We start from the raw sequence: 12,310 nt of genomic DNA, 5'->3' as shown, positions 1-12,310 counted from the left end.
ATAGCCACAAAGACTCTTATAATCAATGAAATGCAACGTGGGACTCTGCAAGTATACACGTGAGGGTCAACTCACCTCCTGGTAAAGCACAAATCAAGAATATGCTGAAACACTCTCCACTTGTTTGCATTATTGCAGCTCAAACAAAACTCAAAAAGCTTGACACCATCCACCAAGCAGCCACTCGACTGGCACCACCATCCAACAACTTCAACATTCATGCCCTCACAGTACTGATGCCTCGTGACAGCAATGTGTACTATGAAATGTACAGCGGTATTTCACCTAGGCTCCTTAAAAGTTACCTTCCACACCCATGACCATCATCTAGATGGACAAGGACAGCATTCTCTCTCATTTGAATTGGCCAAATTTCCAAAGCAATTGTTAGTTTCGTTAACAAGTGATTACCTGCAGTGTTTTGTAGAGACCCTTCAGAGCAAGTGATTGGAGCCAGGTAGCCTCCACTGCATCTGGGCAGCTGCTGTCTATATTGGTCTGTAGTAGGTGGCTGTAGATTAACATAAAGTGCTGTAGGAACTGGATGAGTTGAGGTTGAGTCGCCATACATTCAGGTTTACAAACCTGCGCCAACCGGTAATCCCTCACTGAGTTAAAACAGAAATGGACATTCAAAGAGAATGATTAACTTTCACGTCCCAATTGCTGCATCCCATCCTTTTAAGTTCTCTGCTTTTAAATTATTTGTTTGCGTTCAGCTAATTTCAAATTCTTTACATACACTCGTATGAATTATGAGCAGGGTAGCCTTCGAGTCTGTTCCTCTGTTCAGTAAAATCATGATTGATCTGATTTTAACTTTAATACCACATTCCCACTTACCTCTGACAACCCTATACATCCACTGTTACCAAACTAATGCTGCCTTACAAATATTCAAGGGTTCTGCCTCCACCATTTTTGGAGGGAAAGCGTTCCGAAGGACTCAAGATGAAGAAAATGCTCTCTTCTTTAAATGGGCGACCCTAATTTTTAAAATCAGTGACTCCCTAGTTCCAGATTGTCTCACCAGAGGAACAAATCATCTCCACAACCACCTTGTCATTCAAAGTTTGTGAGAAGATTTGTAGCTCGGATGCTCGTTGTTTGGTTCTGTTCGCCGAGCTGGGAGTTTTTCTTGCAAACATTTCGTCCCCTTTCTAGGTGACATCTTCAGTGCTTGGGAGCCTCCTGTGAAGCGCTTCTGTGCTGATTCCTCCGGCATTTATACTGGTTTGAATCTGCCGCTTCCGATTGTCAGTAGCTGTCCGCTGCAGTGGCCGGTATATAGGGTCTATGTTGATGTGTCTGTTGATAGAATTCGCAGATGAGTGCCATGCTTCTAGGAATTCCCTGGCTGTTCTCTGTTTGGCTGTCCTATAATGGTGGTGTTGTCCTAATTGAATTCATGTTGTTTGTCATCTGAGTGTATGGCTACTAGGGAAAGCTGGTCGTGTCGTTTCGTGGCCAGCTGGTGTACATGGATGCAGGTTGTTAGCGGTCTTCCTGTTTGTCCTATGTAGTGTTTTGTGCAGTCCTTGCATGGGATTTTGTAAACCACGTTGGTTTTGCTCATGCTGGGTATCAATTGGGACAACACCACTATTATAGGACAGGCCAAACAGAGAACAGCCAGGGAATTCCTAGAAGCATGGCACTCATCAGCGAATTCGATCAACAGGCACATCGACATAGACCCTACATACTGGCCACTGCAGCGGACAGCTACTGACAATCGGAAGCGGCAGATTCAAACCAGTATAAATGCCGGAGGAATCAGCACAGAAGCGCTTCACAGGAGGCTCCCAAGAACTGAAGATGTCACCTAGAAAGGGGACGAAACGTTTGCAAGAAAAACTCCCAGCTCGGCGAACAGAACCACAACCACCTTTCTCATGTCCTGTCAGGATGTTGTCTGTTTTATTGCACAACAAATTACTTTGGGCTCCAGGAGAACATACGAAGTGAAAATCCACACCCGAGTAAAGCTGGCAGGACAAAAATTGTTGCAAAATACATTAACCCATTGACAGGTGTGATCATCTCAGGAGAGTATCCTGAAAAAAGTTCTGCTTTGAACAGGATCACTCACACCCTTCAACACAGACCAGCTAATTGTTGAATGGAAAGGTGAATCTGGATGAGAACAACATGATGCTGTTTTGTGACAGGGGGCAGGGCACACATTCTGAAAAATAGGATAAAACAGATGGAGGCATATTGTATGCGAGTGAATAGACACTGACTGTCTCCTTTGGGAAATATTGCTCGCCAGGACAACCACAAATTGAATGCTTTTAAACATTGGAGAGAAAATAAGAAACAATGAGGAGAAAAGAAGTGATCAACTTGAGTATCATTTGCAAAAAAAGGTGAGGTGCACGAATTGTTTCACCGAAGAAAGCAGCAGGTGAAGGTAAGGTAGAAAAGGTAATCAGCTAGTTTTCCTGAGAAGTATCATATCTGAGGGTTAAACGTTTAATGTAAGAGGCTGCAGGCAGAATTTTCAGGCAGCTACATGCCCATATTAAAGACATTGTCAAATTCATAAAGTTGTAGCATTAACCAACTCTCTCATCACAGAAAATTTGTTCCAGGGTTGAAGAAAAACAGCATCGTGTCAGCATTTCAAGGAAACTTTGAGACTGCACCAGAAAAGATGGTTGGCAATGAATTAGGCTCGTAAAAATACCCACGCCAAATAAACTAAGTTCTACTAAAGTGATAGAAATGCAGCAAAGAAGCACCTTAAAGAGGAAGCTGCTACTAACGCACGGACAGGGCAAGGGGAAGTTCAAGGGCAAGGAAAGTACAAGGTCATGTTCACCAAATGGTAAAGGTTGACAACTGATAGGAAGTGAGACACTTTACACAGATCACTAGTGGAAGGTGGAAAATCAAAACAAGAGCAAGTAAAACAGATTGATATAGAACAAAGAACTGCACAGCACAGGAACAGGCCGTTCGGCCCACCAAGCCTACGCTGAAACATAACACCTCTCTAAACTAAAATCCTTTTGCCTCTACCTCGTCCATATTCCCTCTGTTCCCTGCTTATTCCTCTCAGTCACGATGCCTCCTAACATCATTATTTTATCTGCTTCTACCACCTCATCTAGCAGCACATTTCAGGCACATACCACCCACCATTGTGTAACAAAAACTTGTCTCTCAAATCTTGTTTAAACCTACCCTTCGACCTTAAACCAATATCCCCCAGTAACTGACATTTGTATACTGGGACCAAGACTCCGACGACATCCAACCCATTCATGTTCTCTATTTTCTAAACCTGTCTGCCTTTGACATTCAAGTGAAAATAAACCAAATTTGTCCAATCTCTCCCAGTAGCTAATACCCTCCAAACCAGGCAACATTCTGGTAAACAAGGTTTGTAGCTCAGGTTGAGGTTTAGGGTGTGGGTTTGCTCGCTGAGCTGTAGGTTTGATATCCAGACGTTTCATTACCTGGCTAGGTAACATCATCAGTGGCGACCTCCAAGTGAAGCGAAGCTGTTGTCTCCTGCTTTCTATTTATATCTTTCTCCTGGATGGGGTTCCTGGGGTTTGTGGTGATGTCATTTCCTGTTCATTTTCTGAGGAGTTGATAGATGGTATCTAGATTTGTGTGTTTGTTTATGGCGTTGTGGTTGGAGTGCCAGGCCTCTAGGAATTCTCTGGCATGCCTCTGCTTAGCCTGTCCCAGGATAGATGTGTTGTTCCAGTCGAAATGGTGGCTTTTTTCATCCGTGTGTAGGGCTATGAGGGAAAGGGGGTCGTGTCTTTTTGTGGCTAGCTGGTGTTCGCGTATCCTGTGGCTAACTTTCTTCCTGTTTGTCCTACGTCGTGTTTGTGGCAGTCCTTGCATGGAATTTTGTAGATGACGTTGGTTTTGTCCGTGGGTTGTACTGGGTCTTTTAAGTTTGTTAGTTTTTGTTTGAGAGTGTTGGTGGGTTTGTATGCTACTAGGATTCCGAGGGGTCTCAGTAGTCTGGTTGTCATTTCTGAAACTTCTTTGATGTATGGTAAGGTGGTTAGGGTTTCTGGCTGTGTTTGTTCTGCTTGTTGTGGTTTGTTCTTGAGGAATCTGCGCACTGTATTTTTTGAGTATCCGTTCTTCTTGAATACGTTGTATAGGTGGTTCTCCTCTGTTTTTCGAAGTTCATCTGTGCTGCAGTGTGTGGTAGCTCGTTGGAGTAGTGTTCTGATACAGCTGTGTGTGTGTTGGGATGGTTGCTGGTGTAGTTAAGTATTTGGTCAGTGTTTGTCAGTTTTCTGTATACACAGGTTTGTAGTTCTCCGTTGTCCGTTCTTTCTACTGTGACGTCCAGGAATGCGAGTTTGTTGTCGGTTTTTTCCTCCTTGGTGAACTTTATGCCTGTGAGGGTGTTGCTGATGATGTTAAATGTTTCTTCTATCTTGTTTTGTTTTGTGATGACAAAGGTGTCATCTACGTAGCCACCTAAGTTAGCCACCAGGATACACGAAAACCAGCTAGCCACAAAAAGACACAACCCTCTCTCCCTCGTAGCCCTACACACGGATGAAAAAAAACTACCATTTCTGCTGGGACAACACATCTATCCTGGGACAGGCTAAGCAAAGACATGCCAGAGAATTCCTAGAGGCCTGGCACTCCAACCACAACGCCATAAACAAACACACAGATCTAGATACCATCTAACAACCCCTCAGAAAACGAACAGGAAATGACATCACCACAAACCCCAGGAAGCCCATCCAGGACAAACAGATAAATAGAAAGCAGGGGACAACAGCTTCGCTTCACTTGGAGGTCACCACTGATGATGTTACCTAGCCAGGTAATGAAACGTCTGGATATCAAACCTACAGCTCAGCGAGCAAACCCACACCCTAATTCTGGTAAACCTTTTCTGTACCCTCTCCAAAGCCAAGCTGCCTTTACCTAATAAGTCCATTCTTTTTCCATCTGCGAGTATATCTTGTCCCTAAGAATCTTCTCCAAATAATTTTCTTACCACTGACGTAAGGCTTACCTCCGGTCCATAAGTTTCTGGATTATCCCTGTTACCTTCCTTAAACAAAGGTACAACTTTGGCTATTCTCCAGTCCTCTGGTACCTTGCCTCTGACTAAGGAGAACGCAAAGATTTTGTGTTTCATACAAGGTGCCAATTTCCTCCTCCGTCTCCTTTATATTGTGAGCTAGGTCCCATCAGGTCCTAAAGATGTAGCTACCTCAATGCTTTTCAAAACAACCAACAGCACTACTTTCTTTTTTAAATATCAACATGCCCTAGAATATTGACATACCCCTCTGTGGACTTACCACCTACTATGTCCTTCTACTTTGCGAACCGATGCAAAGTATTCATTAATAATCTCACCCACTTTGGCTCTATACATAAATTTCCGCCTTTGTTCGAGAGTGGGCCTACCCTTTCCCGAGTTACCCTCTTGCTCCTTAGGTATGTTCAAAATGCCTTGGGATTTTCCTTAATCTTGTTTGCCAAGAATATTTCATGGCCCCTTTGAGCCCTCCTAACTCCTTATTTAAATTGTTTCCTGCCTTCTTATATTCTTCAAGAGCTCTTCCTTGTTCAAGAGAACAAGGAATAAGTAACAATACAGCATAGGAACAGGCCCTTCAGCTCTCCAAGCCTGCACCAACACATGTTGCCCTTCCATACTTAAACTGTCTTCACTTACAGGATCCATATCCCTCTATTCCCTTCCTATTCGTGCATTTGTCCGGATGTTTCTTGAATGCTGCGATTGTGTCTGCTTCCACCACCTCCTCTGGCAGCACATTCCAGGCACTCACCACTCTGTGAAAAACTCACCTCGCACACCTCTTTTAAAATTCCCTTGAATTTGTGTCCCCTAGTAATTGATGCCTCCACCCTGGGATAAGGCCTCATGCTTTCTACTCTATCCCATGCCATTCACAATCTTATAAATCTCTATCACGTCATCCTTGAACTTCCTGCGTTCCAGTCAAAACAAACCCAGTCTATCCAAACTTTCTTCATGGTTAATATCCCCCATATCAAGCAACATCCTGGTAAACCTTTACTGTACTCTCTCCAAGGCATCCACATCCTGCTGGTAGTGTGGTGGCGACAACTGTACACAATATTTCACATGGGGCCTAATTAAAGTTCTATAAAACTGCAGTGTAACTTGCCTATTCTTACACTCAATACCCTTTCCAATGAAGGCAAGCATGCCATAGGCCTTTTTACTCCCTTATCTGTGCTGCCACCTTCAGTGATCTGTGGGCTGCACACCCAGATCCCTCTGCATATCAATATTCTTAAGCAGTTCTGCCATTCACTGTATAATTTCTACCTGTACTTGACCTTCCAAAATGCATCATCTCACATTTGTCCAGATTAAACTCCATCTGCCATTTTTCTGCCCATTTCTCCAACTGATCTATATCCTGCTGTATCCTCTGACAACCTCCTCACTATATGGAACTCCACAATCTTTATATCATTTGCAAACTTACTAATTAGACCAACTATGCTTTCCTTCAAATTATTTATGTAGACCACAACAGCAGAAGTCTCAGCAGTGATCCCTGTGGAACATTGCTAGTCACACCACAGACCTCCATTCTGAAAAGCATCTCTCCATCACTACCCTCTGTCTCCTATGACTAAGCCAGTGCTGTATCCGGTGCACCCCAATACCATGTGACTTTACCTTTTATACCAGTCTGCTATGAGGTACCTTGTCAAAGGCTTTAGTGAAGGCCATGTAGACAAAATCAACTGCTTTTCCCTCAATCATTTCTGTCACCTCCTCAAAAACCTCCATCAAGTTAATGAGGCACAAAACCATGCTGTCTATTGCTAATAAGTCTATGTGCTTCTGAATGTATTCGGATCCTGTCCCTGAGAATATTTTGCAATAATTTCCTTACCACTTGTGTGAGGCTCACAGTCCTCTAACTTCCATGATTATCCCTGCTACATTTAAACAATCAGACAACATTGACTATTCTCCAATCCTCTCGAACCTCACCTGTGGCCAAACAGGAAACAAAGATGTCTATCAATGCTGTAGTAATTTCTTCTCTTGCTTCCCTCAATATTCATGGATAGATCCCATCAGGAGTCAGGGTCTGATCTACCTTAATACTTTTTAAGACACACAATACTCCTTCCTTTTTAAAAGCAACTTGGCTTAGAAATTCAATTCTCTCTTCCCAGAGATCATCCTCCACTTTGGTGAATACCAACGCAAAATATTTGTTTAGGAACTCACCTCCCTCTTTTGGATCCACACATAGATTCCCTCTTTTGTCCCTGAGTGGGCCAACCCTTTCCCTGGCTACCCTTTTACTTTGTATGCATGCCTCAGGATTCTCCTTAATCCCATTTGCTAACAACATTTCACGACCCCTCTTAACCTCTCTCATTCCTTGTTTCAGTTATTTCCTATTTTCCTTATATACTTCAAGGGGTTTGTAAGTTCCCCTGCTCCTAGAGCTTATGTCTGGTTCCTTTGTCATTTTGACAAAGGTCATAACATCCCTTGTCATCCAAGGTTCACATAACTTACCTACCCTTCATTCTCGCAGGAATGTGCCACCCCTGAACACTTATCAACTGACGTTTCGAATACTCCCACATGTCCAATGTGGATTTACCCTTAAACATCTGCCTCCAATCAAAATTATCCAGTTCCGTCTAATATTGTTGTAGTTTGCCTTTCCCCAATTTAAGAGTAAAAAGTGAGGTCTGCAGATGCTGGAGATCAGAGCTGAAAATGTGTTGCTTCCCCTGCAACCGCAGGAAATGCAAAACTTGCGCCCACACCTCCTCCCTTACCTCTCTCCAAGGCCCCAAGGGATCCTTCCATATCCGCCACACACACCTATTGCATCTGCTGCACCCTCCTCTATATTGGGGAGACGGGCCGCCTACTTGAGGAATGCTTCAGGGAACACCTCTGGGACGCCCGGACCAACCAACCCAACCACCCCGTGGCTCAACACTTCAACTCCCCCTCCCACTCCACCGAGGACATGCAGGTCCTTGGACTCCTCCATCGCCAGAACATAACAACACGACGGTTGGAGGAAGAACGCCTCATCTTCCGCCTGGGAACCCTCCAACCACAAGGGATGAACTCCGATTTCTCCAGTTTCCTCATTTCCCCTCCCCCCATCTTGTCTCAGTCGATTCCCTCGAACTCAGCACCGCCCTCCTAACCTGCAATTTTCTTCCTGACCTCTCCGCCCCCACCCCACTCCGGCCTATTACCCTCACCTTGACCTCCTTCCACCTATCACATCTCCATCGCACCCCCTCCTCCCCCAAGTCCCTCCTCCCTACCTTTTATGTTAGCCTGCTGGACACATTTTCCTCATTCCTGATGAAAGGCTTTTGCCCGAAACGTCGAGTTTCCTGTTCCTTGGATGCTGCCTGACCTGCTGCGCTTTAACCAGCAACACATTTTCAGCTTCCCCCAATTTAAGACCTTCACCTGAGGGGTGCTGTTATCTCTATCCACAAGTACCTTTAAACCCATGGTGTTATGGTCACTACTCCCAAAATGCTCCCCCACTGAAACTTCACTCACCTGGTCGGGCTCACTTCCCAAAACCAGGTCCAGTATAACCACTTCCTGAGTTGGACTGTTGATACACTGTATCAGGAAACCCTCCTGAATGGTCCTTACAAATTCTGCCCCAACACAAAATGAGTCCCAGTCAATACAGGGGAAGTTAAAAATCACCCACCACAACAAGCCTGCTGTTTTTACATCTTTCCAAAATCTGATACCTATCCTCTCCTCTATCTCCTGCTGGTCATTGGGAGGCCTGTAATATATCCCTGGCTTTGTAATTTCACTTTGTCTAATGCTGAGTTCTACCCATACTGCCTCAGTGCACAAGTTGTCTGATATGTTCTCCCTCAGTACAACTGTGAGATACTCCTTTACCTGTAGTGCAGCTCACCCAGCCCCTTTTAACCCCCTAGTCCTTTCTATCACACTTGAAATATCTAAATACTGGGACTTTCAGCTGCCAGTCCTGTCCCTCTTTCAACCAAGTCTCTATAATCACAATAATCTCATAGTTCCAAGTATTAATTCAAGCTCTAAATTCTTCTGCCTTGACAATTATGCTTCTTGCATTGAAACACCTGTATTTCAGAGACCACCTCCCATGCTCTTTTCTGCAGTGTTTCCCTGCCTGTTGTTGTTCTTAGACATGTTTACCTTGGTTTCTACCTCTCCCTCAATTTCTGTTTCAACCACTCTACTCCTCTGGTTCCCATCCCTCTGCCACACTCGTTTAAACCCTCCTATTTTACCAAGTATCCCCCCCCCCCCCCCCCCCCCCCCAAAGACATCAGTCCTAGTCCTGCCCAGGTGTAACTCGTCCAGTTTATACAGATCCCACCTCCCCCAGAACCGGTCCCAATGCCCCACAAATCTGAAACCCACCATCTTTTCAGGCACACGTTCATCCTATATATGTGGGCGGCACGGTGGCACAGTGGTTAGCACTGCTGCCTCACAGCGCCTGTAGACCCGGGTTCAATTCCCGACTCAGGCGACTGACTGTGTGGAGTTTGCACATTCTCCCCGTGTCTGCGTGGGTTTCCTCCGGGTGCTCCGGTTTCCTCCCACAGTCCAAAGATGTGCGGGTCAGGTGAATTGGCCAAGCTAAATTGCCCGTAGTGTTAGGTAAGGGGTAAATGTAGGGGTATGGGTGGGTTGCGCTTCGGCGGGTCGGTGTGGACTTGTTGGGCCGAAGGGCCTGTTTCCACACTGTAAGTCTAATCTAATCTAATCTAATCCTATTTCTACTCTGACTAGCTCATGGCACTAGTAGTGGTCCTGAGATAACCACATTTGAGGTCCTACACTTCAACTTTCTTCATAGTTCTCTACATTCTGCTCTTCAGTTTTTGAAACCTTACATATGCCTCCTTTTTCTTTTAGACTAAGCTCACAATTTCTCATTATTCAAGGTTCCTGAACCTTGCTATCCTTATCCTTCCTTTTCACAGGAACATGGTGGCCCTCAACTCTAATTAATTGGCCTTTAAAAGATTCCCATGTCAAATGTGAATTTACCCTCCAGCAGCCACCCCAGATACAGTGCCTAGATCTTCCCTAAGGATTCCCAGACTAAGGCACGACAGTCCCATAATTATGGATAGTCTAAAAATGCTTACGACAGGGAAAGCTAAGAGATTTGCTGGAGGTGTTTAAACTAATAAAGAGCTTAGGTAAAGAAAGCTAAAAAAAAGTTACATGAGCAAAATTTCTTTTTCCGAGCACTGCAAACCTGTGCATCTTTGTTATCGCTCCTGTAGCTACGGAAACAACTCTTTGATACGACAAGCAGTTGGATTTGTGGCAGGTATGGATTCAAAATGGAATTGAACAAAAGGTTGGAGAAGATGATTCAGAAGGAGCAAGGGGGGAAATCGAACTGGATTGTTTCACAAGGCTGATCGACAGCCCTGCCGTGAGATACCGACAGGAATGTGCAGCGAGACCAAAATCAGATCAGCCATGACCTTACTAAATGATAGAACAGGTCTGAAGGGCTGAATAGCCTACTCTTGCTGGCAAGTTCTATATCCTTTAAGTGTCACTGCAGCTGCAAATGGACCTGATGTCTTCCTTCTATGATATAGGATTCAATGATACAAATACAAGTTGGCAGTGTTGAAATCTCCTGTGTAACAATCACAGCATTGACAATTTCAAATGCAATTCCTGCATCCAGTTCTATTGCCCTTGTGTTGAGCTTAGTTTTGCTTATATGCCTTTACTGTGGTCACTTTTAAAACTCAGGGTATTCTAGCCATATTTTGGCAAATAGATGATTTTCCTTACATCATGATCCAACCTCAAAACTATAATTTTAAAGAACAGTGTAATTTCTTTTACCTATGTTTTCTCTTTGTCTCACAGGAGGACTGCTTTTTTTTTCCCAAAACAAGCAAAAAAACAGCTTTTGTGGTGAGCTGTCTACAGTGGACTGAATTCCATAGGGATTCAAAATGTTCTCTGGAAATCCTGTCCCCAATATAATTTATGAACCATGGAGTTGAAAGTAAGATGGCAGTCTCTGGGTGACACTGGCTCAGTGGCTAGCACTGCTGCCTCACAGCACCAGGGGACCCAGCTTCGATTCCAGCCTCGGGCAACTGACTGTGTGGAGTTTGCACATTCCCCACTGTGTCTGCATGCTTTTCCTCCGGGTGCTCCGGTTTCCTCCCACAGTCCAAAGATGGGCAGGTCAGGTGAATTGGCCATGCTAAATTGCCCATTAATCAGAGGGAAGTGGGTCTGGGTGGGTTGCTCTTCGGAGGGTCGGTCTACTTGTCAAACTAAGCCGTTAAGTTAAATCACTGCCGTTACACAGCTCTTCTTATACCTTTTGCATATTCACGATCCCTACATGCTGAACAAGGGACAAAAATGTGAATTGGTCCACAGGTCTCAATAAAAAGGCTATTCTGTAACTGACGCCTAGGAGGTGCATTAAACACTGGTTGGGCTTTGCCTTACTCTCCTTTCAGAAATGCAAGATCAACCAACTGCTCTTATTGTACTTGAGCTGGATCTCAAGGGTATATGTCACCCATGGGGAGGTCAGTTACCTGTTTTACGTTTTCGAGTCTTAGTGTCAATTACCACGGCTTGAATCTTCTCTGTAAAATGCTTCAGCACAATGACATCATGTGACTCATTAGCATTGTCTATGTAAACAGTATGAGTGCCTCTGCAGAGTACCTGCGGAAGAACAGGAGTTTGGATTTTACAATCAACAACAAATCACAAATAATTTTGATCCCTTTAATAAGCAATGAATTGTGTTTCACTGGCAGAACTGCTCAATAGACAACTGAGTAAACCTGCTGCAGCAAGACACCAGTTTCACTGGAAGGGTCTTCACCTCATGACTTATACTCACAGCCCAAAATACCAGCTGCCATATTCACCAAAACCTTCCTGAACCAGAACGTGATCACATATTTAAAAACAGATGGGATGCCTTGAATCCAAGTAACTGACTCACGTTATAATTCTGTTTGAACAGCTCTGATTAAACAAAGCTGATGAGCAGGTTAAAGTCAGAGGCAGGGGTAACCAGCAAGCTGTTAATCAGTTTATGGATTAAACTTTCAATTTACAGCACAAGGTTGATCCAACACCAGCAGCACGCTGGTTCAGTGGTTAGAACTGCTGCCTCCCAGCACCGGCAGCCAGGTTCGATTCCAGCCTCAGACGACCACTTGTGTAGAGCTTGCACATTCTCCGTGTCTGTCGGGGTTTCTTCTGGGTGCT

The 12,310-nt window shown here is 44.4% G+C and overlaps 1 protein-coding gene across 3 annotated transcripts in view; it reads right to left on the bottom strand.

The window, feature by feature from the left end:
* The window catches only part of zzef1 (zinc finger, ZZ-type with EF hand domain 1), a 240,311-nt gene that overhangs the window by 63,598 nt on the left and 164,403 nt on the right, over positions 1-12,310 (bottom strand). For all 3 annotated transcript variants that reach the window (XM_060848324.1, XM_060848326.1, XM_060848325.1), the window contains exons 43-44: positions 11,623-11,755; positions 412-608 (exon numbers count right to left, since the gene is read on the bottom strand). In XM_060848324.1, coding sequence (XP_060704307.1) covers positions 412-608; positions 11,623-11,755 — 330 coding nt within the window. The remainder of the gene's footprint in view (positions 1-411; positions 609-11,622; positions 11,756-12,310) is intronic.

This window comes from Hemiscyllium ocellatum, chromosome 31 (genome assembly GCF_020745735.1).
Source record: "Hemiscyllium ocellatum isolate sHemOce1 chromosome 31, sHemOce1.pat.X.cur, whole genome shotgun sequence".
Taxonomy (NCBI): Eukaryota; Metazoa; Chordata; class Chondrichthyes; order Orectolobiformes; family Hemiscylliidae; genus Hemiscyllium; species Hemiscyllium ocellatum.
This window is presented reverse-complemented; position numbering and strand designations above follow the sequence as displayed.